The 21,331-nt window shown below is 47.8% G+C and overlaps 1 protein-coding gene across 17 annotated transcripts in view; it reads left to right on the top strand.

Moving 5' to 3' along the window:
- Positions 1-957: 957 nt before the first annotated feature.
- The window catches only part of BIN1 (bridging integrator 1), a 103,346-nt gene continuing 82,972 nt past the window's right edge, over positions 958-21,331 (top strand). For 5 of the 17 annotated variants that reach the window (XM_075431213.1, XM_075431209.1, XM_075431202.1 and 2 more), the window contains exon 1: positions 959-1,172. In XM_075431213.1, the coding sequence (XP_075287328.1) occupies positions 1,089-1,172 (84 nt within the window). In that variant the 5' untranslated portion in view covers positions 959-1,088. Of the gene's footprint in view, positions 1,173-7,332; positions 7,411-21,331 lie in introns of those variants that run through there. The other 12 variants (XR_012765100.1, XM_075431205.1, XM_075431203.1 and 9 more) reach the window with 5 other exon arrangements.

Raw genomic sequence — 21,331 nt, 5'->3', positions numbered from 1 at the left:
GTATAAATTTAGGAACACGGATGATCAGAGACAACAATTAACGGTACAAATCTCTTCAAGGAAGTAAGAATGCTATTTTGGATGAAAGACAACAGCAAACTGGTGCCATCCCTTCAGATTAATCCCTTGTTCCTGTACAGCACGCTAGCTGGGACCACTAACCAAGACCGAAACAGCCATTAGCCAGCACCTCTGGGTAACGCTCCTCATTTAGCTGGGTTTTAAGTGTTGGTGGCTTCATGGCCAGGGTGGGAGGCACAGCTCCTTTTCACCGAGACACCCCTCGGCATGGATGTGTTGGAGCGGGTTCAGAGGAAGGCCACAAAGAGGATCAGAGGGCTGGAGCACCTCTCCTGTGAGGGCAGGCTGAGGGAGTTGGGGCTGTTCAACCTGGAGAAGGCTCCGGGGTGACCTTATAGCAGCCTTCCAGTACCTGAAGGGGCCTACAGGAAGGATGGAGAGGGACTTTTCGCAAGGGTGTATAATGACAGGACAAGGGGGAACGGCTCTAAACTAAAAGAGGGCAGATTTAGATTAGGTATTAGGAAGAAATTCTTCACCATGAGGGCAGTGAAACACTGGAACAGGTTGCCCAGAGAAGCTGTGGCTGCCCCCTCCCTGGAAGTGTTCAAGGCCAGGTTGGATGGAGCTCTGAGCAGCCTGGTCTGGTGGAAGATGTCCCTGCTCATGGCAGGGGGGTTGGAACCAGATGATCTCTCAGGTCCTTCCAACCCTCACCATTCTATGATCTCTCCCTCCATCCCACCTCCCTCCTTGTGTTGCTTCCCAAATTTCCACCCCCCGGCCCGGAGGAGCCGGGCCGGGGGGGGGGGAGCAAATCTGGCAAACACCCGCCCCAAAGTTCTTCCCCCCGCCAGCAACAGCATCACGGACAAGACCCGCACCACCGCCGCCCCGTCCCGAGCCGACGCGCGGCCCCTTTAAGGCGGCGCGGAGCGCTCTGTTCCTTTAAAAGGCGGCGGGCGGGAGGCGGCTGGGGCCGGGGCCATCGCCTTCCCGCCGGGTTTTCCCCCCCTTCCTGCCTCGTCCGCTCGTCCGCCGCTCGCCCGTTAAAAGCAGGAGGCAAGATGGCCGAGCTGGGCAGCAAGGGGGTCACCGCCGGGAAGATCGCCAGCAACGTCCAGAAGAAGCTGACCCGGGCGCAGGAGAAGGTAGAGGGGAGACCCCGGATTTGGGGGGGGAGGGGATGCGGGTACCGGGGTTGCCGCCCCTGTCCAAAGCAGCGATGGGGGTGCGACGGAGCCCCTGCCCTCCCCGGGGCGGGGAAGGGTGGTTGGGGGGGGGGGGGGTGCCTGGCAGCTGCCTTCGCTGCCTGCGGATTTCGGGCCGCTTTGCATCCCGAGAATGGAGAATTTCGCAGCTGCGGGGCTTTGCAGGCGGAGGGCGAGCGGAAAGATGGCATCGGGCTCAGCTGGGGGGCGGGGGGGAGGACAACCGCACGGTTGTGTTAAATATATGGTGGCTTGTGGCTTCAGCAGGAGGAGACCTTCTCTCCGTGGTGTTTGCGCTGTGCTTGGTGCGGCGGTTTCCGAGCCGGTGCCGTATGTTGCGGTAGCGCTAAATGCGTAACCCGGAGGGCGGTGAGGAAAAGGAGATGGGCGCTTCTGGATCTCCTGTCGGCGCAGCGCGATAGTCGCCGCTGGCTTTACTGACCTTCAGCTGCAGGTTTTTGGGCTGGTGGTAAAGCCGAAGCCCTACGGGCTTCCAGGATTGTGCCGTTCCCTGCCGAGGGAGGAGGGCTGGCTTTTGGGTCCCGGGAGCCCTTTCGCTGCCCCGCCCGCCCCTGTGCCCGCAGAAGGTGCCGGGGACAGGCGGTGGGTACTGCTGGTGCTCATCTCTCTGGCACGCAGCGCCGGCCGCCAGCTGCCCGCTCTGCCTGGGGATTACCGGGCGCCTTGCGCAGGGACATCCATCAGCTGCTTCCATCTCGGGCACGCTCGCCTTGGTTTGCAGCGGTTTGCTGTGAGATGACATTGACTGAATAAGGACTGGCGCATCTTCGAGGGTGGGTGGGCGAGCAGCTCTGCCCGCCGCTGCTCCTGTTCCCGGGGAGTTACCCTGAGCGGCTGGGCTTGACCTGGGGGAGCGGGGCTTGGTGCGGTGCTGGCCCGAGCCTTGTTCCAACTGCCGACACGGTTGCAGAATGCTGCTGGGTCGGAGTGGCAGCCCAAACCTGCTGGGTCTGGTTTTGCAGATGCTGATTCCACTGGTGTGAGCTCCTTTACGGAGACTTGGAAGCGTGCTTTGAACCTGCCTGACCGCATGGGGAAAAACACCCGAGTTAGCAGCCGATCTAGTGAGGAACTGGCTGCAGCAGCAAGGTCCTGGCTCCGCGCGTGAGAGCGAGCATGGCCGCGTCTGTGGCTTTCTCCTGACTGCGGTTCCAGGAGGAGACGGGACAGGCGAGCTGTCTCCTGGTCTGTGGTCCACCCTGGACTCATCGCAGGTGCTGAATTCATGCTGTGTTAGCCACCAGATGGCAACCATATTTGTGGTTAATAGTAAGGTGGGCGGTAAAGGCTGAGCTTCTGGCCTGCTGATGAAGTTCTTGTAGTTACTGGAGGAGCCCAGAGCCAAGCGCGGCTTGCCAGGCCCTTCCCCGCCTTCTTATCTGAACACACGCAGGTTCTTTTCTTTGGGAGAGAGTTTTCCACCAGTTCCTCTCGGCTGGAGATCCAGTTCACTTCCTTGCTTATTCCCTGGTGGTGACTGGGGATGTGGGAACAGCAGCAACAATAATAATGGAGAGTTTAGCTGTGTATTGCAGGTAGTTTGCACGATCTGAAATCAGTTGTTTGTCTCTTTACACAGGAAAAAAGCACAGCTCCTTTTCCCTCTAAGCAGAAAAGGAAAACGCAACCCCAAGCACTTGCTTAATAACACAAATCCTAGGCCCTTTGGCTGTTGTTAGTTTCCCTAATGCAAATGAAATAACTTTTCTCTCTGGGCCCTCAAAAAAGAAAAAAGCCGACATTGCTTGCTTCATCGTCGGACTGGCCCCTCCATACTGCTGCAGCTTCGTCTCGAACAGTTCCTCTGTCGTGGAGCGTTGGGTGTTTTACCCTTGTCTCCAAGGGACAGACTTTCACCGAGGCAAGCACATGGATGTGAGCTTTCAGCTCGTGAGGGAAGTTACAGCTGAATATGAAGTGAAGAGGAAGGCACTGGTGGTTGTGGCAGTGTGCTGGTGTTAGTCTTGTGGTATTTTGTTTTAAACTATGATATGTAATACTGTGTTTAGCAGGAAGGGTAAACCACATGTCTGGAGGTAAGGACCAGGTGTTTAAAAAATAAAGGAAAAGGTAAGCAGAAGTGTGCAGAGGTAGATCTGGGTACACAACATACCAAGCATGTAAGAATTTTTTAGGTTTTGGTGAAGGGATGCTGAGTGGGTTTGAAATTTCCTTTTTGAGGCTAGTATAATTTGAGGCTTAAACAAGCTGACAGTGTTCCTTTAACATGTCCTCTTTCGATTTGAATCTAGGATAAAAATTCTTCCCTTCAGAGTGGTATCTCCCTCCCAACTTGAGCCCTGAGTCTTTGACTTCAGCAATTTCCTTCTTGGTGAATTTAAGCCTTGTGTTAAGCAAAGAATGATGTCTTTTTGTTCATTGCAGAATTCACACTGAAACACTGTACACATCCTTTCTTCCCTTCTGAGATGGCTATTATTTTAAAGTATGTAAGATATTCCTTCAGAAGTGCTGTTTGTGTTGAGCCTTTCAGCAAAACTATTGGCTATTTTTGGAAGACGCTTTCTCAATTCCGCAGGAAATATGGGGCAGAATGGTTGACTATGCTGTTTGCAAACGGGCTGTGCACCCTTTAACCTCTCTCCCTCTGTTTTCAAAGGTAGCCTCAAGTACAATATTTGGTGATAACTTCCCATTGTCCAGTGAAATGTATCAAATAGGTGGATGCCTCTGTCCAGAGAAACCCACCTAGCAGAAGGGACCTGTGTAAACGTTGCTAACTTATATATCATCCTTTGCAACTGACAATTAGGAGATTTAGGCTGGAAGTTGTGCTTTCTTCTTCCTGTAGTTAGCTGAAGGATTTTCAGGCCAAGGCATTGAGCTCTGAACCTTTCATAATTCTAAACTGCTTGAAATAGAGTGAAATTGTAATGCCTCCAATGTCATGGTATCTTGGAGAGAGCCTAGTGTTTGCAAACTCTTTTAAACTTTGCCAGTAAGGATTTGAAGTTTTTTTACTTTAAGACTGTAATCCATCATCTCTGCTAAAATTTATATTTCTGCAATACGATCAGTTTTTATCTGATACTTTTGAAATTTTAAAAAATCTTCCCAATTCCCACATCTCTTACTTTGCTCGAAGAGTGTCCTGTTTCTGGATGTGTTGGTCGGCACATGCACAAACATTTCTGCTTCAAACAAACTGAGATGGTGTCTGGGGGACTTGATGCAGTCCTGGTGTGAGGGCAGCTCCTCCGTGATGTTCCGGGAGGGGGCTGAGTTCGAGGAGCAGGTGGGTTGGGATTTTGCTCCTTGGCTGGCGGTGAGGGCCCTCGTCACAGAATCAAGCTCTTTGCTTTCCTCCAGCAGACTAGGCAGAGATTCAAAGTGGAAGGGGAGTATTGGCTGTGTGGGTGCCGACCGAGGATTTAAATTGTGCACAGATTACTAGGCACGTCTGAGGAGATGAACTGTAAAGCTGACATTAGAAAGAGAGGTTTTTTTTCCTCGGGAGCTTTTTTATGTGGAGAGTGGAAAGGGATATACTCATTTTTCCCTTTCTAGGCTTAAACTGAGTATGGGAAGTTCCTGTCCTATAGGAATGGTGGTCTCTTGCTCCCTTTTCGTTGCAAAGCTGGGTAAAACGAGGGGTCTGTGTTTTGTGACATGAATAGGCTGTCATATTTTTTTGTTTCCACTCTGATGTACCAACAAACCAAGGCATCCATCCCCCTTTTCTCCTTCTCTGTCCCTCACCAGAGGGGAGGGCTTTGCTCCCAAGACCTGTCAAAGTTTGGTTTGGGCATCCAGACTTCCTTGTGTTAGAGAGTATTGTTTGGGTCGTAGACTCTGCCATGGGCTTGTTGCTGTGAGGTGTTGCTTCTGCTTTTTGTTCTTGGCTTACTTGGTTTCCGCCGATGTTTGCCCACACCTATGTTCGCAAGGTTTCCCTGACTGTGCCTGCTGTCAGGGCAAAATTCTGCTCTCCTGGGGCTGCACAGTGCGAGGAGGCTGGGCTGTATTCCTGCTATGACCAGAGCTGTTGGTAGCCAGGCTCGCTGATCCTTGTCTCCTGCCTGCTACAGCGCAGAAAAAGATTTATATGGCAGTAAACCAAAGGCTTTGCTAAAGAATTTGCAGCCACGCAAGGAGAAACAACCAAGGACGCTGGCCCTGAGAAGGAAGGCGGAGGACTGCTTCTGGCAGGCCGCTGCAGCCTGATGTCCCAATGCTTTTTCCATTTAGTTTGTCTCCTGTAACAATTGTAGCAGCACAGACTGTGTCCAGAAAGGATCTTGTCCTTTCCCAGATCCTTAGGCTTTGTTTCTTTCCCCTTGCAATCCCTTGCTGTATGTGAGGAGGTTGTGACTTGGGTGGAACAGGGTTTGCAGAAGGCATAGCTTGCATTTTGAGTTTGCCCCGATAAGACTTTTTTTCCCCCCTGATAACACCTGGAATGAAATCTCAGCCCTCTTGAACCATGTTGAGAACCTTAAACCAAATTTGAATACAGCTGTCTTCAGGGTTCAGCTGTCAGAGGCTGCCTGATCTGCAGAGCCTCTGCAGACGGGCAGGGAGGCTTTATATAAAAAAAAGGTAGATGCAGAAAGCTGTCTTATTGAGAAGGAAGTATCACATCTGCCTACTTGGGAGGAGGGGAGTCCCTGATGGTTTTCCTTCAGGATCCCTCTGTCTCTTCAAAGCTCAATGGTTTTTGCTTGGCTTTGCCACCAAACCACCCTACCCTGTGCAATCTGCCTTGTTGTGCCAGTGGAGTACAAAAAGCTGAAGAGCTACGAGAGTTGTTGTCTTGCTGATCTGGCATGAAACTTTTTTTTCCCCTGGAGAACTCCCCAGAAGACAAAGAAAGGGCTTCTTAATTTATATCTGTTTGCTTGCTCAAGAAGGCAGGGCTTAGGTGACTGTAGAGTCTCAAAGGTACTTTGTGCCTCAAGTTTGCTGCAAAACAGGCACTGGATAGAAGAGGGGGATCTGAATTAATGCCCCTAATGTACAGATGATTCCAGTGTGAGATCAGACTGTATTACTGGGTGTCAGATAATCTGCATGGGGCAGGGAGGAGGTGAAATAAGAAACCGGGCTCCGCGTGTTTCCTTGCCCATAGAGCAGTTTGATTGGCAGGGTGCTTACAGGGCCCTGCTGAAGGTGCCTCTCTGTCTGGGTGTTGGCAACAGATTTCTTTTAAGAAGCAGAATGTCATGGATGGGTGAATTTTCTGACTGGAAGAGGCCCAGCCCTATTCCTGGTCGCTTTATCTTCCCCAGAAGTTCTGGTCTTACAGCCAGTCCCCTTTGGTGCAGTTCTTGTGAGATCAGGCTCATGAAGTAGGATCTGGAAGATCTCTTTTCAGTGAAGACTTCTGGTGAGGCTCTAGGCAGGATAGTGTTAGTGTTGCAGAACTCATCTGCTGGGCGGATGCTGTCAAACTTGTGTGTCCTCTCCTTCCATCGTGCGTGCTGGTTGTGAAGCAAGGCTTTGTGTTTCTGGGCATAAATGTTTTTTTGCAATGTGACGAATGCTCTTGGCACATGACTAGCAAATGGCGTGGCTGGCCAAGCTGTTGAGGAAAGCTGTGTGCAGCCTGAGGCGTTCAGCTCCTAGCTGGGCTGGGGTCTTTGGGAATAATGCAGGTTTTCTTTTGTTCATCGCAATTTGGACAGAGGCAAGACCTCGTGGCTTGGGACCAAATGTGCCATAACGCTCTGATTCTAGAAACTTTTGGGGTGACAAGAGGCAGATAGCTTCAGTTGACAGGTACTAGTGGCTATTTTTTCCCCACTGTTGTGATAGTGACTGGACACCTGAGCTGTTCGCTTTGCGAGTTCTGCAGCTTCACAAGGATCAGCTTACAGTTCTGGCTGTCTACGTGGGCATGCAGGGGTCAGGCTGTCTTCCCCAAGCACTGTGCTGGCATCTTGACATTATCATGAAGACAGGCTCCATTTGCCCAAGCAGAACAGACTTGTAGCCCTGTATTCTTCAGCTCAGCTCCCTAAGTGGGCTGGCAAATTCAGGGTGTGCAGACCAGCTGCTTCTGCTGTGCGTGAGGCTGTATTAGTGTTGACTGGGAGACTGTGCACTCTCCACCTTAAAGCAATGAGATGGGAACAAATATTAAAATACAAATAAAGCCTCCTCAAAGAGCTGCTGCCAGGTGGAATAGTGCATGAAGGTCCGTTTTGACATCAGCCCGTGTTTTGGCCTTCTCTGGAGGGACTGTATACTTGCTTTTCTCCAACAACTGTAATATTGAATGCGTGAGTGTGAGCAAACCTTCACCCTTCTGACATTCGCACTGCTGGGCTAAAAGGGGGTGTCTCTCATGGGAAGGGGTTGGAAAGAGGAAAGTATTTTGCATTGTCTTGCTAGTTAAAATTAATTTTAAATATAGTATTCGTTGTCCATTTGATACTGTTGGAATAGGAGTGAGGAACCTCTGCAGAATTGCTTGATCTTCTGGCAGCAGTGCAAGGGATGAGTAAATCTTGGCAGGCATTTTCTCAGCAGGTGCATGCAAGTGACTGATGGACCTCAGATAGTTCAGGTTTCCCTTGGAACATCTCCTGGCTTTGCTAGCCTCTGAAGCTGCTTGATCTTCACAAAGCTGGCAAGTGCTGCGGGGTAGGTCCTGGCCCTCAGTCCTAGAGGAATAATTGGAAATATAGTTATTAGCAGAAAATAGCATTAATGAATCTTTTTGTTTGTTTCAGGTTACATTTTTATTATGCCAACTTGCTTGCATCGTTTTGTTTCTTAGCTGCTACTCAGAGAGTACCTCTCTGTAGATGTGTAGTTCTATGGTCTGAAGGAACAGCCCTGGTAAATGAGAATAGAGACTGTCCAACCTGAATAGGTAGTACAGTTATTTAAACAATTTTTTTGCCCCTTTTTTTTAAGTTTATTCTTGATTATGTTGGGCACTTGCGTTTGGGAAAGGTCTGGATGTTAGTTAAATGTTGAGGAATGCTTGGACGCCAGAGCTTGGGGCATTACACAGACCTAGGCAGAGATCTCGCAGAATCACCGTGAAGCAGCTTTATGACGTGAGGAACAGGTACTGTGTTTGCTCATACCTTTGCAAGTACGCATGTATAACATAGATTTCTCTACTGTTTAGGCTGTGCTGAAGTAAACTTCGCTCAGACCTGTGGCTGGCAGGTTAAAGTTTTTGGAAGTCAGCATTTCCGGAGGGGGTGCAGTTAGGAGAGTCATAAAAGCCAGACAGTGTCGCCTTTCTTTTTCTCTTTTTCTTTAGAAGAAAGGAGAAGTCTGGGTGGCAGTTTGTTCTTAGTATAGGCTGCCAGGCAGGATGGAAAGTGCAAACTTTACCTATAAGGAGGAAAGGAGTACTTAACAACAGCTAATCCCTCTGGGAAAATCACGGTGGCATTTAATCTCTTGATACAGAGGTATCAAAATCTGGAGTAGTGACCTCTCTGCAAGGATCTGACATGCAGATTCAGGAGGCTGGGAACCTGTTCTAAAATTATTTATCTTTTGGTCATTTTTCATTGAACATGTTTAGTTTGTGTATTTTAAGTAGGTTTAGAACTTTCTGTTAAACTTGGTTTGTTAAACTAGCCGCACTGGTTTCTGAGTTTTTTTCAAAGTCTCCTTTTCAGGAGGGAGATTAGAAGTTGATACAGCTGAAGTACAAACATTTTTCACTGGACAATAGCTAACATTCTGCTTTGAAACTGTGTTACAGAACTGCAATGCTTGTTTGCCAGCAGGGACGGAAAGGGAACTTCAATCCTACAGTAACTACGGTGTTCAAAAACACAACTAGAAGTGTTTACGCTTTTTTTTTTGACTTCATGGTACTTGGCTTGATTGCACATTTTATCAGGCCAGAAACAATAACATGTGACTTAACCAACTCAGAGCTGAGTTTGAAGGTACTTGCAGAGTGAAGAAGTAATTATATCCTGTTGGCTTTATTTGGAATGGTGCCAGTGACAGATGTGAACGTATACCCAGTAAGGTGTGAAGACTGAGATTTGAAGAAGTTGGTGTCTGCATCTTTTTCCTTAACATGAACCAGAAATGCTGGTCCTGTAGCTTTCTAGTACCCATATATGTAGATATATATATATACACACACACACTTGGGCTCTGCAGTGAAACACACCTTAAGGTATGGGTTCCTTGGTGGAGGAGTGAAGTAACTATTCTGTGTATTGAACTGACTGCTATAGTAGGAGAATACTAGGGATTTTTTTTCTCATCTGTCTATTTAGACTGAACAGCCATTGCAAAAGGCCAGGTCTAGCAGTGTGTTAATAAACATAAGCCATTGAAAGAATGTGCCCACTCCGATGCCGTTTCCCTCATTGTGCATACAGATGGTATGATTATTTGTTAGTATCTGCAGTGCAATTGTATTCTATATTACCAAAAAAGGCCGTTGCCTATCCTGAAACAATTCCAGTGTAAACGTTGGACAATCTCAGTTAATTAAGATGCTTCTGATTTGTTTCAGTAAAATTCTGTATTCCAGAAGATTTAAAAGGATTTTCAGATATTTTTGCAGAGGTCTGTTAAGGATGGCTTTGTAGGCAAAGGTGTGGGGCTGTTTTTGAGCAGGAATGTTTTTATGAAATACACAAGCTGAAGAAATAAGAAAGAGGTTGGCTTTCTTTGAGGAAGAGCAGCTGTATGTGCAGGGCTGGGAGGGGAGGGTTCGGGGACTGAGAGGGTGGAGGGGGTCAGAGAAAGCCAGAGGGGTGATGTGATCAGTCGGTCGTGGAGCCCTGTGGTGGGGTGCTACACACAGCTGCTCACGGTCTGGGACTTGTCTGTGAATGGGTGTAGGAGTCAATTGCTAGACTAGAACTTTTTGCTAAGCTGGAGGCTTTTGCTCTCCTTGTTCCCTAACCCTTGGTGAACATAATTCGGAGAGGAAGTGTGCGTTATCAGGGCTGGATGCCCTTACGATGAGGCTGGGGGTACAGTAGGCGAGAGCTGTGTTGCCACGCTGGGTGAAGGTGATCGATGTAGAGCTGGGGTGGTTTTAGCTGGAATGTCAGCTGTCAGTCCCAAGTCTCTAGTTGAGGACTTGGTTTTTGAGGGTCTCTTTGGGGAACGTGCTGTGGTGCTTTTCCTCTCCAAGGTCAACGTGGCCCAGATTCTCAGCAAGTACTCTGGCACAGAAGCCAGTGGGATTATACCCATTCACAGCAGGAGAACTTGGCCCAGCAAACCTAGTTCTCAATTTTGCTGCTACTCATCCTTCAGCTCTTCTGAAGTAGAGGCAGTCCTCTCGGGTGGAAAGGAAGAAGAGCTGTTCAAAAGCCACGTGGGAAGAACCAACAAGAGCTGATCATCTGTGTTGCTCCATATGTTCCCACTTTGATGGGACAAACCACACTCTGCAACCCAACCTGGCCGTGGAGGGCACCGTTCCTAAATCTCTCCCCTGTATCTGATCCCTTGTGGCTGCTGCCCTCTGTATCAGGGGAATCCCAACAGCTGATCCAAACGTCCATGTCTTTTCCCTTCGCCCCATCATGTATGTTACATCTTCCAGATCTGTCCTGCATTTGAGAAACTCCCATCCTTGTTCAGCAGGGTGGTTGTGAACCTGTACAGGAGCTTTCCTTGCCTCTTAAGGGCTTGGCATCCAGCCTGTCCCTTCCGGAGTCCCTTCTCACGTTGTTCTGCCTTACAAGAGCTCCTCTGCCCCTCTCCCTCCTAGCACACACCTGCTCCTTTATCTCTTTCTCCAGCTCAGGGATGACCTCGAATACCTTTTATGTTTTGTCCCAATTTGGTTGCTTCATTTTGCATTATGGCCTGCATAAAAATACTTCTTGCAAATATATCAGTGTTTAAAATGAGTGCAGAGGAGGAGGCAGAGGACTTGAGAAGGGGGATTTGTGCAAACAGTACTATTTATGCTATCTATTCCTCTTACTAGTGTTACTGTTGGCTATAGATAGGGTTTAATTAAGCTGTGTTAAATGCCTACCCAAGTAATAGACATTGATGTCGCTGAAGTCCTGTTGCCTGGAATGTCACATTGATGCCAGCTGAATTAAGTGATGCCATTTGGCCTTATCTACGGAGCTATGATGTAGCTACTACCCAGCTCCACAGTTGTGCCCACTTTTTTTATGGTCTCTGATTTGGTATCCGCTTAAGGCTGGGGCAGACGGAAGGTAGGGTGCAGATTTACCTGCTTTCTTGGAGACGGTTTGACATTTCCTTCTTTTTTTTCAGGGTATTGGTAGATACATATTCTCCCCAGTCTCTGGTTTGCTAAAAAGCAGGAACTCTGGGGAACTCAGTGTTTTTACCTGCCTGCTTTGAATAACAGCAATCCAAGTGGGGAAAAAATTGCCTGGAAAGTTATGAATTAGGCATACAGCCACACAGGGCATGGTTGTACGAGCATGCCTAGCAGCTGTGTGTTCAGTGCTCTGTCTCTGGTGGAGCTATGTGGTGGAGTGGCAGATGGGTGCAGCTCGTGCACCCCAGATTCTACAAACCAAGGCTGAATGGTCAAGATGACCCTAACAGAGTTTGTGTCTTCTGGTGAAGCCGTGAGTCTTCAGCACCTCTGGTATCAGGCCACCCGCTTAAGATGTCGAGTCTGAATCATTTGAAGTCCGAAAACTCTGGCTTAAGCTCTTAAGATCCTTAATCTGCACTTCTTGAGGTGGATGCCTGCTTCCAGCTCTGGGTTTGGTCTGGTGGAAGAAGTCACTGCTTCGGACTGGTTGTCCTGCTGCCGTGTCTCCTGCTCTGCATGCCTTCTGCTGGAGCACTTTGTGCAAGTCACCATCTGCTTGCCTCTCGATAAAATCTTGTCTTAGACCAACAACTTGAGCTGACCCAGCTACTCCAGCTGCGGCAGCAGTTCCACATCACTCTTAAACCACATCCACCACTGAGATGTCATCTCCAGGTGCTTCTTTTCTCCTCCTTTCTGCATGCTTCTGCCCCGTTAGTGACCCAAAGTTTGGGCTCCTTTATCTGTTTTCCTTTCAAGCCTGTCCTTACAGATTGATGCATTAATAGTAAGTTCTGGATAGGGGAACTAGGGGGGCAGCAGCAAGCATGGGGATAGGGGAAAGACTAGCAATCTAGGGTGCTCAAGAGAGGATCTGCTCTGAGGTAAGGGTAAAGTGTTAGTAAGCCCTGGTTCGATGCAATGCAGGTATGGCTGAATCAGCAGGACCACAGGGCAGTGGGGTGGTGCCTGAGCTGGGGCAATGGCCTCTTGCTCAGCTCAGCCTGGCTAGACCCATGGCTAGACCCAAGTTCTTAATTTTACATTTTCTTTCCTTTATATTTTGACTCTCTGAAACCCCCAAATGGAGGGTATGAAAAAGATGAGGAAAAAATGGAAAGTGAAGTCTAAATGATGTCTTCCAGGATTTGTTTTTATTCTCAGAACTTGGGTGGTGAAAAAGCAGCCCATGTCAGTGTTCTTAAAGATAAATAGGGGGCTGAAGAGTAAGGGGTAGGAGAGGGAGATAGGTATGCTTTCTTTTTGACTGCTAAAATCTGTCAAGCAAGGGAAAAGATAAATAAATAAACCCCACTATGTTTTCCCAATAAACTTTCATAAAGCAAGGAAAGCTCATGCCTTTATAGAAGGGGGGGGAAGTCCACTTAACACGGTGAGTTAGACTAGAAGGGAAGATGATGTACGTGTCAGATGTTTGGGGATGGGTGAGGCAGTGGGAACGTAGGTGTATGCAGCAAGAAATAATTCTCTTAAGTTTCTTGTATACCGTTGGTTATAGCCAAGAACCTTGAGTTTATGCTACAAGCTTCGTATGTGGGCTATACCTGTGGTACAGGGCAGGCATAATGCATAATTACCTAAAGAAATTAGAGCAATAGAGGTGTAACAAGGCTGAATCAGCTAAGGTCGCAGGAGCCTTTGAAGGGAACTTGGTTTTGGAGGTCCTTGGGTGGCCTAGGGGTAGATGGACACTGAACTGTGTGCAAGTGTGTGAGCATAGCGTAATGTGGATGCAGAGACCAAGCTTTGACATCATGTCAGTGAGAAGAGACACTGCTTTTCTATACTGTCACAGCACCACTCCTGCTGAATTGTGACTTAATTAAGACTTGAACGATACTAGAAGTTAAATGGCAAAACCTGTGTGTGGACGGGGAGGGAGAAACAATGTAAAATGTTGAAAACAGTCAAGGGGCTAAAATCTTCGTATAAAAATTCCTGGAACGTCAGGATTTGGGTCAGTGCTGTGTACATGTTGGAGGCCACAGCCAGTTCACCAGCTCAAGACTGACTTGTCTCTCTGTAGGAGAGGAGGTGGTTGGTATGAGCCCATGGTTATGTATGTAAGAAAACCTTTCTGCTTAACTGATTTGCCTTGTGCAAAGGTGGTGAGAGATAATGCTTGCAAAACATCCAGAGAACTGGGGATTTATGTTTGTGTTTTTGTAAACATGCTGTAGAATTACCTTGAGGAAAAGAGCTCTTGCATACTGGAGATGTACTGTGTGTTTTCCTGAGCTGCCAGTATGGCAGTTTTCTTGTGGAAAGCAGTTCTTCTGAAGGCTCATATTGGAAACAGAGAAGGTGCACGAATTTTCTTTTGAAAGGACAAATACAGATTTTTAAGCTAGATCTTTGCTTCTACTCAGATTTCAGTTTAAATCAAACAACTCATTTACCTATTTCCACGGCCGGCTTTTTGTTGCTGTGGTGTTGGGCCAGTTTCTCACTGGTACTGGCCTTTTTTGTTGTTGTGAGAGCAGTTTCAAAGAGGTTCACAGTACGTCTTGGTCATTTCTGAAAGTCACTTGCGGGATTTTTGTCTGTGTTTAAGTAATCACATCCTGAATATTAGTGCCCTTTCTTAACAGGTAAGGCTTTTCCATCACCCCCACTTCATTTTGTTTCGTTTTGTTTTTAGCATAAGTGGCAGCAAAAATCAGTTGTTACTGTCAAATGAAAAAACTTGTGTCTTTACCCTTGTTTGCCAGACTCCTGGCTGAACTCACAGTAAATCTCAGAGCTTGGGCTGGCAGGCGGGCTGGAAAAGCCCCCCCTGCTCGCAGCCACTTCGTGCGCCTGGTGGGCTGGCTGTGACTTACTGCACGTAAAGGGGGATGAGGAGTGAGGCTACGGCTGCACAGATTAGTGAAATCTAACTGATTCTGGGACAAGAGAGAAAGCAAAAGGATGTTGCAGCTCCTTGCCACCTTAATTTAATTTCATAGTATTTGATGGGTGCTAGCAGCAGCTTTTGTTTTTTACTGGTTCGTGTTGTACCAGTGTGGCTTCTCCTGTAACGGGTGCCAAAGCCTCTTTTTCAGTTCCTGCTCAGAGGTGAGTGCTGCCAGGGGATGGATAACGTTCAGAAAAGCAGCCTGTATTTTGGTAAATGTCCGAGTGGCTTCTCCCTCAGCATCCCAGTGTAGCGACTGTGACAGCTGCAGTATGGTATGGATGCCAATGACCTGAACAACTTACCAGGGAAGGATGGGAAGATGATGCTGCTCGCACTTCTCTAGATGATTGCCTTCCACACAGGGATGAATGATTCATCCAAAGTCATGCTTAAATTAGGTGAGAAAATGCCCAGGGTGCTTGGGGGAGGGAATGCTTTGATTCAAGACTGCAGTGAGTTGCTATCAGCCAGGTATCCCTGGGTGTGCAAGGAGACTCCTTCAGCAAAAGTGCCCTTTCTGCAGTGCTCATGTCCTGTTCTGGGGAGCTGACTCCATAAATGGACTATTCGGAGGCTCTGGAGTGTGATATTCCCAATTACATTACCTGCAGGGTCCCCGTGCCCTCTAATGCAGCTTGCAGCCAGAGAGTGGCTTTGCTGTGTCGTAGTTACATGCTTAAAGAGCTTTACTCTGATTATCCAGGAGGGCAGATTAATGGGAGTTGACGGATAACTGGAGGAAGGGAGAGGTCCTTGTGAGGTGAATTTGAGTTGGCAGACTTGTTATGCAGAACAGTGCAGTCTGCTTGTGAAAAGTAAACCAAAGAAGCAGGTCTGGGGGGACTGTCCTTCCTTGAAGAGCTTGAGGAGGCAGATAGCAAGGTGCTTGTGTGAGAAGTTGGCTCATTAAAATTGTCACTGGTGAGTTGTGGTTGTGTTTGAGGTACTCAGGAAAGTCTTCTGGAATAAAATGTGGAAGAAATAAAAGATCTTTCTGTCCCTCCAGATCCTGGCAGCTGAATTGGAATTGCTCTAAAACCTCTGTGTTTTCTAGCTTCATCCCTCTCCTGTGGTGTAAGAGGAGCAGAGTCCTATCTGGTGGGACACTGGGATCACAAATGGTGGGCAGTTAGATGTTGCACAGCGGCCTGGTCTCTGTACCAGCCATGAGCGGGCAGGGCTGGTGGGGAGCTGCCCATCTGTGGTGGACAGAGGGGGGCCATGTGGCAGAAGGGAATGAAGGGATGACCTGGCCATCAGAAACCTTTCAGTGTCCAGTGGCTGAGAACAGCAGTGTGCTGGGAGTTGTACAACAGGTGGAAATCACCTCCTGGTTGCAGGAGAAGATCTGATCGTGTGGAAGGAACAAATGTGTTTTATAGAGCTGAAGGGGACTGGGATCCAGCTGCGCTCTGGGTGATGAAGAACAGGAGAGGGTGAGGGCTGGGATGGGGCTTCCAGAGGAGGAAACAAGACTTTCTGTCACTTTTTACCTAAAAAAAGTGCTACTCTAGAAGGAGGGTAAAGCAAGGGGTTGCCAAAGAGATGCCTAGAGAGTGATGGTCTGCCTTGTCTTCCTGGAACATGTTTGCTAGGACCGAGTCCTGCCCTTGATTGAACAGACTCTTGGCAGGGGCTGCGTGTGCAGTGCTAACCGGTCTGTCCTCGGAGCCCAGGAGACACGGATACATGTGCCCCCCTGCTCCAGTGAAGCAACAGCAATACAGGGTGGTTTCCTGGGTGAGTTCAAGTTCACCGTGATGAATGGGGCTGTAGATGAAAATTGCGATGGGACAGTGGAGTGGCAGGTCTTGGAAGCAGAGTCCTTGGGGGCCTGCAGCACCTGCATGCCAGCCTCCAGCGATGGACAGCAGGAGGCCGAGGGGCAGCTGCTGCATGCTGGGGGAGGCTCCCCGCAGCACATTCTTCAGACCCGGAGATGGTGTGGGTCTGATGCCAGTCATGCCGTAGATGTGGAAGGGTGTCAAAAGCATTGATGGGTGTTTTTAGCCAGAATGAGTAGGGGCCAGAAAAAAATTAGCAATTCTTGTGTTTTCAGTCTCCTGAAGCTGAGGTACCAGGTGTCCTCTTCAAGGGAAGGCTAATTCCTTGTTTCATGGAGTGGAGAACAGAAAGCATAGCATTTTTTTTCCTTATCAGATGAAAAAAGTACTTGTTTTTGGAGGTGAATTTGTCATGCTCAGAATCTGCTGCCTTCAGAGCTTCCTTCTCTCTTCCCCCTTGAGCTGCTAGTGGATCTGTGGCACCAAGACATGTCTTCTTAATGTAAACCTCAGCACTCTCGCACATTATAAAGTCAAAGACTTGACTGATGTCCCTTTCTCAAAGCTGGAGTGGGGGGAACCCTGTTCAGGCAAAGTGTATGGTTCAGTTGCTCTGGTTTGTTATGGTAGGGTTGCTTATCAGAGCTGGGCTGTGAGTATTACCTAAGCCTTCCTGTTTCTTCCACCCACTCCAAGTTAAGATCTTTTCTGTGGTGAAACAACGGTGGAAGGGAAACCTGGGGTCTGAAAGATGTGTAGGCTCTTGGGCCATTCTTAAGTGCTCACCCATAAAGAGTCTCTGGATGATGAAGACTAAAAAATGGAAAAGGGTGTGTGTGGTGAAAGAACAAATTCTTCCTTCATTTCTAACTCCTGCTGCCGCCTTCCTTAATTTTCTGACTGTAGTAACCTTCTGAAGATATTTTTAATCATAGGATATTGTTCCCGGTAGTAATGGTGGCTCTTCTGTTAACCTCATGCTCATGTACCAACCTGTATAGGTTTTTAGTGTATTATCCTGAAGCTATGGCCAAGGTAAGCAGGGATGTTAAGAAGTGGCTGGAAGCTTGAGGAAGACACATGAAAACAGAATCTGTTTTCATGGCGATAGGCTGAGAGAGAAAAAAATCATATGTAATGCTTTCTGCTGCCTTTGCTGTCTGGCTCTACTGCTTCTTTACTGAAATCCCTTGATCTGCTTTCTGTTTGTTGCTGTCATTCTCTAGTGTTTCTTCTAGGTGTCAGTCAGCGATGGCTTGGATTGATTTTGCCATTTGTATAAAGAAAAAAAAAGTGCAAGTCAGGATATTCTCTGCTGAAGTCAGCTGCGGCTGCTCTGGGAGAGCCTTTCGGGTGGTAGAAGAGGAGGAGGTGATGTGAGATCAGTCAGTTCCCCTGTCCTTTGCTTTGTCGGTGGGGTGTGCTGGGCTGATGCAACTCACTTCTTGGGGCTTCAGAACTAGTTCTAGCTAGTAGCACATGGCTGGCAAAAAAGAGAGGCTTGGAGAAACTGTTGTATATTTCCCTGTGTTAGTATACCTTGAGAGTAATGTCTGTGCATCCTGTATGCTTCAATCTTGTCTCTCAAGCAGTTAAGTCCCGCTTTGTCAGAGAATTACCATGTGGGAATGTTCTTTTGAACCCTTTAGATTGGCTTTCACTGTGCAGTTGGTGTCCTTGCTTTTCGGAAGGAAAATACCAAGTGTGGCTGAGATTAATCCTGTGCAAAGCTGACTTGAGGTTGCAAAAGTAAATAGAATTTTTTGATCCTGCCTTAACCATCACCTGGTTCTTGAAACCTGGAAGGCTGAGAAAGCCAAGAACCTGATCAACGTCTTTGTCTCCTGCAGCAATAGCTGGGCTTGCCTGTGTCAGAAACCTTATCTTGCAAGTGTGTGCTGATAACACAACAGTCTCAGGAATGCTAAGGGATAATGTTCAGGAGCTGTGAACTCATGCACCCAATGCTTATCATGCCTCCTCAGGGGCTATGTGAGAATACTAGCCCCACTGTGGCACAAAGGAAAGGTAGGGATATGAAAAGGCACTGTGATTTATACAAAACCAAAGAGAGCATCTGTGGCAAAGGCAGTTTTTCAGTGCAGTTTTTCCTGGTTTTGAAGGGAACCGTGGCAGTTTGTTTTACAGAAGGAATGGAGAATGTTCAGTATTGACCTACACGTAATTTTGGGTTGCTGCTTACCACTGTTGCAGACTCCTTGTATAGCCGCAGGCAAGTTACTTGCTCTCTAGAGGTCTCATTCTGGCACGTGGAAATGAAGTGATTCTGTACTGGGGTGCAAAAAAATCTTTGAATACATGCAGCAGGTCACCGCACATTGCCTGCTCTCCCCCTGACAGTGCTGTTATAATGTGGATAAGACTGCCCTGCTCTCTAGCAGGAATTTATGAGGTTTGTGTTGTCTCCAGTGGTGAAGGTCGGCACAGGGAGGCTGCCTGCTTTCAGCAAGCGTGTTTGGTTTATTTATATCCCTGCGCTGGAGTCTGAGATGAGAAAGAAAGCGTTTTGTTTTGTGCTGGCAGTGCGCTGGGGCAGTACCAGTGCTTTTGTGTGGTGTGCTTGTTTCTTTTGGTACAGAAGAAGGTTCTGTTTGCTTCAGAGGAAGATGTCCTAGCATTTCACGCACACCAGCAGGTGCACGTGGAAAAATAGCTGTAGCTGGATACTTGTGCATCACAAGGTGCTGGTGATCAGCTCTGATTCTGCATACATTTCTCTCCTTTCAACTGCTTTGTAAAGCACCTAAATTCATGATAGCATCAGCTGCACATCATGGAAGTTCCTTCTTCCAATCACATCTTCCTTTCAATCCCCCCCAGTAATCTCCAGCCGTCGCTGTGCTTGGCGGGAAGCCTCCTGCTTAGAGGCCTGGATGCCCTTGTCAGATAACAGCTACCGAGGAGAAGGGCTTCCCCGGTGAGGCCCAGGGGAAGCCCTCAGAGCCTGGTCATGTCGCTGTGCTCCCAACTCCTTTTGTTGTTGGGAGGAGTGCCCCTGCTTCGGCTGTATTTTCCTGCTCTTGGAAAAACTTAAGCTGTCACATCCAACTCCTCGCTCTTTGGATTTTCTGTTCTTTAATTCTAGGACCAGCCCAAACACAGGCAACCCTTCCTCTTCCGAGCTAAGACTTCTTTCTCAGGATCCATGTTGTTCCACAGTAATATCTAGTTAGTTGTTGTTCTAGATCCTTTGTACTGTAATTTTTCTTTCTCTTCCCGTCGTCTTCCCATCCCTTTGCCTGTGGCAGCTGTGCAATCAGACCAGAATCCAAATGCAGCTGCCTCTTTGATCCTAGGCTGCATTTAATAATAGAGCTGTGGTTATTACTGAGGCAATAGCAGATGAAGGTGCATTGGCTCTTTTCTCATCCAAAAGTTTAATTATAGGTGTGGGCAATAGACAGTAGTCCCTGTGCTCTGGAGTGGTTTTATGGGATTAGGGACCCTGGATACTCGGGTGTGCATTTCCTGCTCAGTAAGACCTGTTACTCGTGGTAGTTACTATACCTAAATGAAAGGCGTGTGGTGGATATGACATTGAGTTCATGATGCCTGGGAAACCTCTGGATTCTGAGTTCTGCCTTCTGGTGAGTTTTCCTGGGATCATTTGATGCATTCTGGTACGCAATCCAACCAGTTTTGGCTGTCCCAGAGCTGGATGTTGGTTCTGTGGTGTAGCTAGATGGAAGCTGGGCACACAGAAGTGCTTTGGAGTTTTGCCATTACGGATTTCTCTCCATTTTGGGTCACACTGTGGCTTAGAGCAGGAGATTCCCACTTTTTTGGTTTTTTTTTGAATGCTTGAATCTCGGTGAAACCTTGAAGCGTTACAAAAAGTATGCAAAAACTGAGGTTTGGAAATGACTCTTGGTGAGTGAAGCCAAAGTTTTCAGTAAATAAACTAGTTCCTAAAACACTTTGAATTTGAATTTGTCTGAAAATGTGGCTGACTTACCTACATCTCCCTTGTATAGTTAAGAGTTTAAAAAAAATCTGAAGTGCCAAGACCAGATTTCACCAGCTTATCTTGAAATAGAAAAAGACTTGGCTGTGATTCTCCCTCTTTAGAAATGGGAGTGAATTTTTAGTTCTGTTGAAATACAAGTTTGACAAGTCTAAACCTTGATGTTTTCCAGGGACTTCATGGATAGAAACGGGACACATTCTGTTCAAACTGCCCAGCCACTGAATCTAGTCCTTTAGCCAAAGATCCACCCTCACAGTCAGTGTGACTTGGTGAAAACAATGGCCCAACACTTTGTAGGAGGACGCAAGTAGGCACCGCTGCTGAGAAAATCGGTTCCACCCCTTGTGAGCCAGACTGGGACTTCAGAAACCGTTGGTTACTTTCAACCCTATCTGTATTGTTATTTTTAATTGAGGTTTGTTTTTCAGTCCTGTTCAGCACATGGCCACTCTGCCATGCTTGGGTTAGCATGAGGGGACACAGGAATGTAGAGGCAGGAGAGAGAGAGTGGGAAATGAGACTTTTTTCAGTGGCCACGTTGGGGAAGTTTTAAGTATTCAGGAAACTGTGGCCTCTCCAAAGACTCCTCTGTGCTTTGGGGAATTGTCCAGTCCAAGGCAGATTTTCTTTTCATCTTGGAGCAGGATAGTTCTGTTCTGGAGATGAGGGTGGAAGAGATGCTCTATCCAGCTGTGCTGGAGAATGTACTTCAAAGGAAGGTCCTGCTGTTTCTAGCAGGAGATGAATTGGAGCAGAGCTTTCGCCCTGGAAACTGTGACTGTCAGATCTCTCGCCTTGAAGTGATTAGGTGGCAGTACTTTTGAATGCTTTGTGTATAGAAGCTGTCTGCAGAAGATGCCTTCCACATCTCCCAGCCAGTGCCTGAAGGTTTTTGGGATGGTGCCCTTCTTGAGATCCCAGTCCCTTCGACGTGCAGCCCCTTCACTGCGAGTTGGAGGTGCACAGAAGGTAGGAGCAGCCCAGCCTATTCTTTCCTGCTCCATTCTGTTTCCTAGCGCTACTGGAATCGCTCCTTGTTGATTCTGGCACGGCTGTGGAAGCCACAGGGGACAAGGGCTCATTTTGTTGGGAGCCACAGCCAGGCGCATGGACGTGCTTCCCGGCACTTGCCTCTTCCCCAGACAGCACGCAGTGATTTCGCTGCCT

The sequence above is a fragment of the Opisthocomus hoazin genome, chromosome 9, assembly GCF_030867145.1.
Source record: "Opisthocomus hoazin isolate bOpiHoa1 chromosome 9, bOpiHoa1.hap1, whole genome shotgun sequence".
NCBI lineage: Eukaryota > Metazoa > Chordata > Aves > Opisthocomiformes > Opisthocomidae > Opisthocomus > Opisthocomus hoazin.
This window is presented reverse-complemented; position numbering and strand designations above follow the sequence as displayed.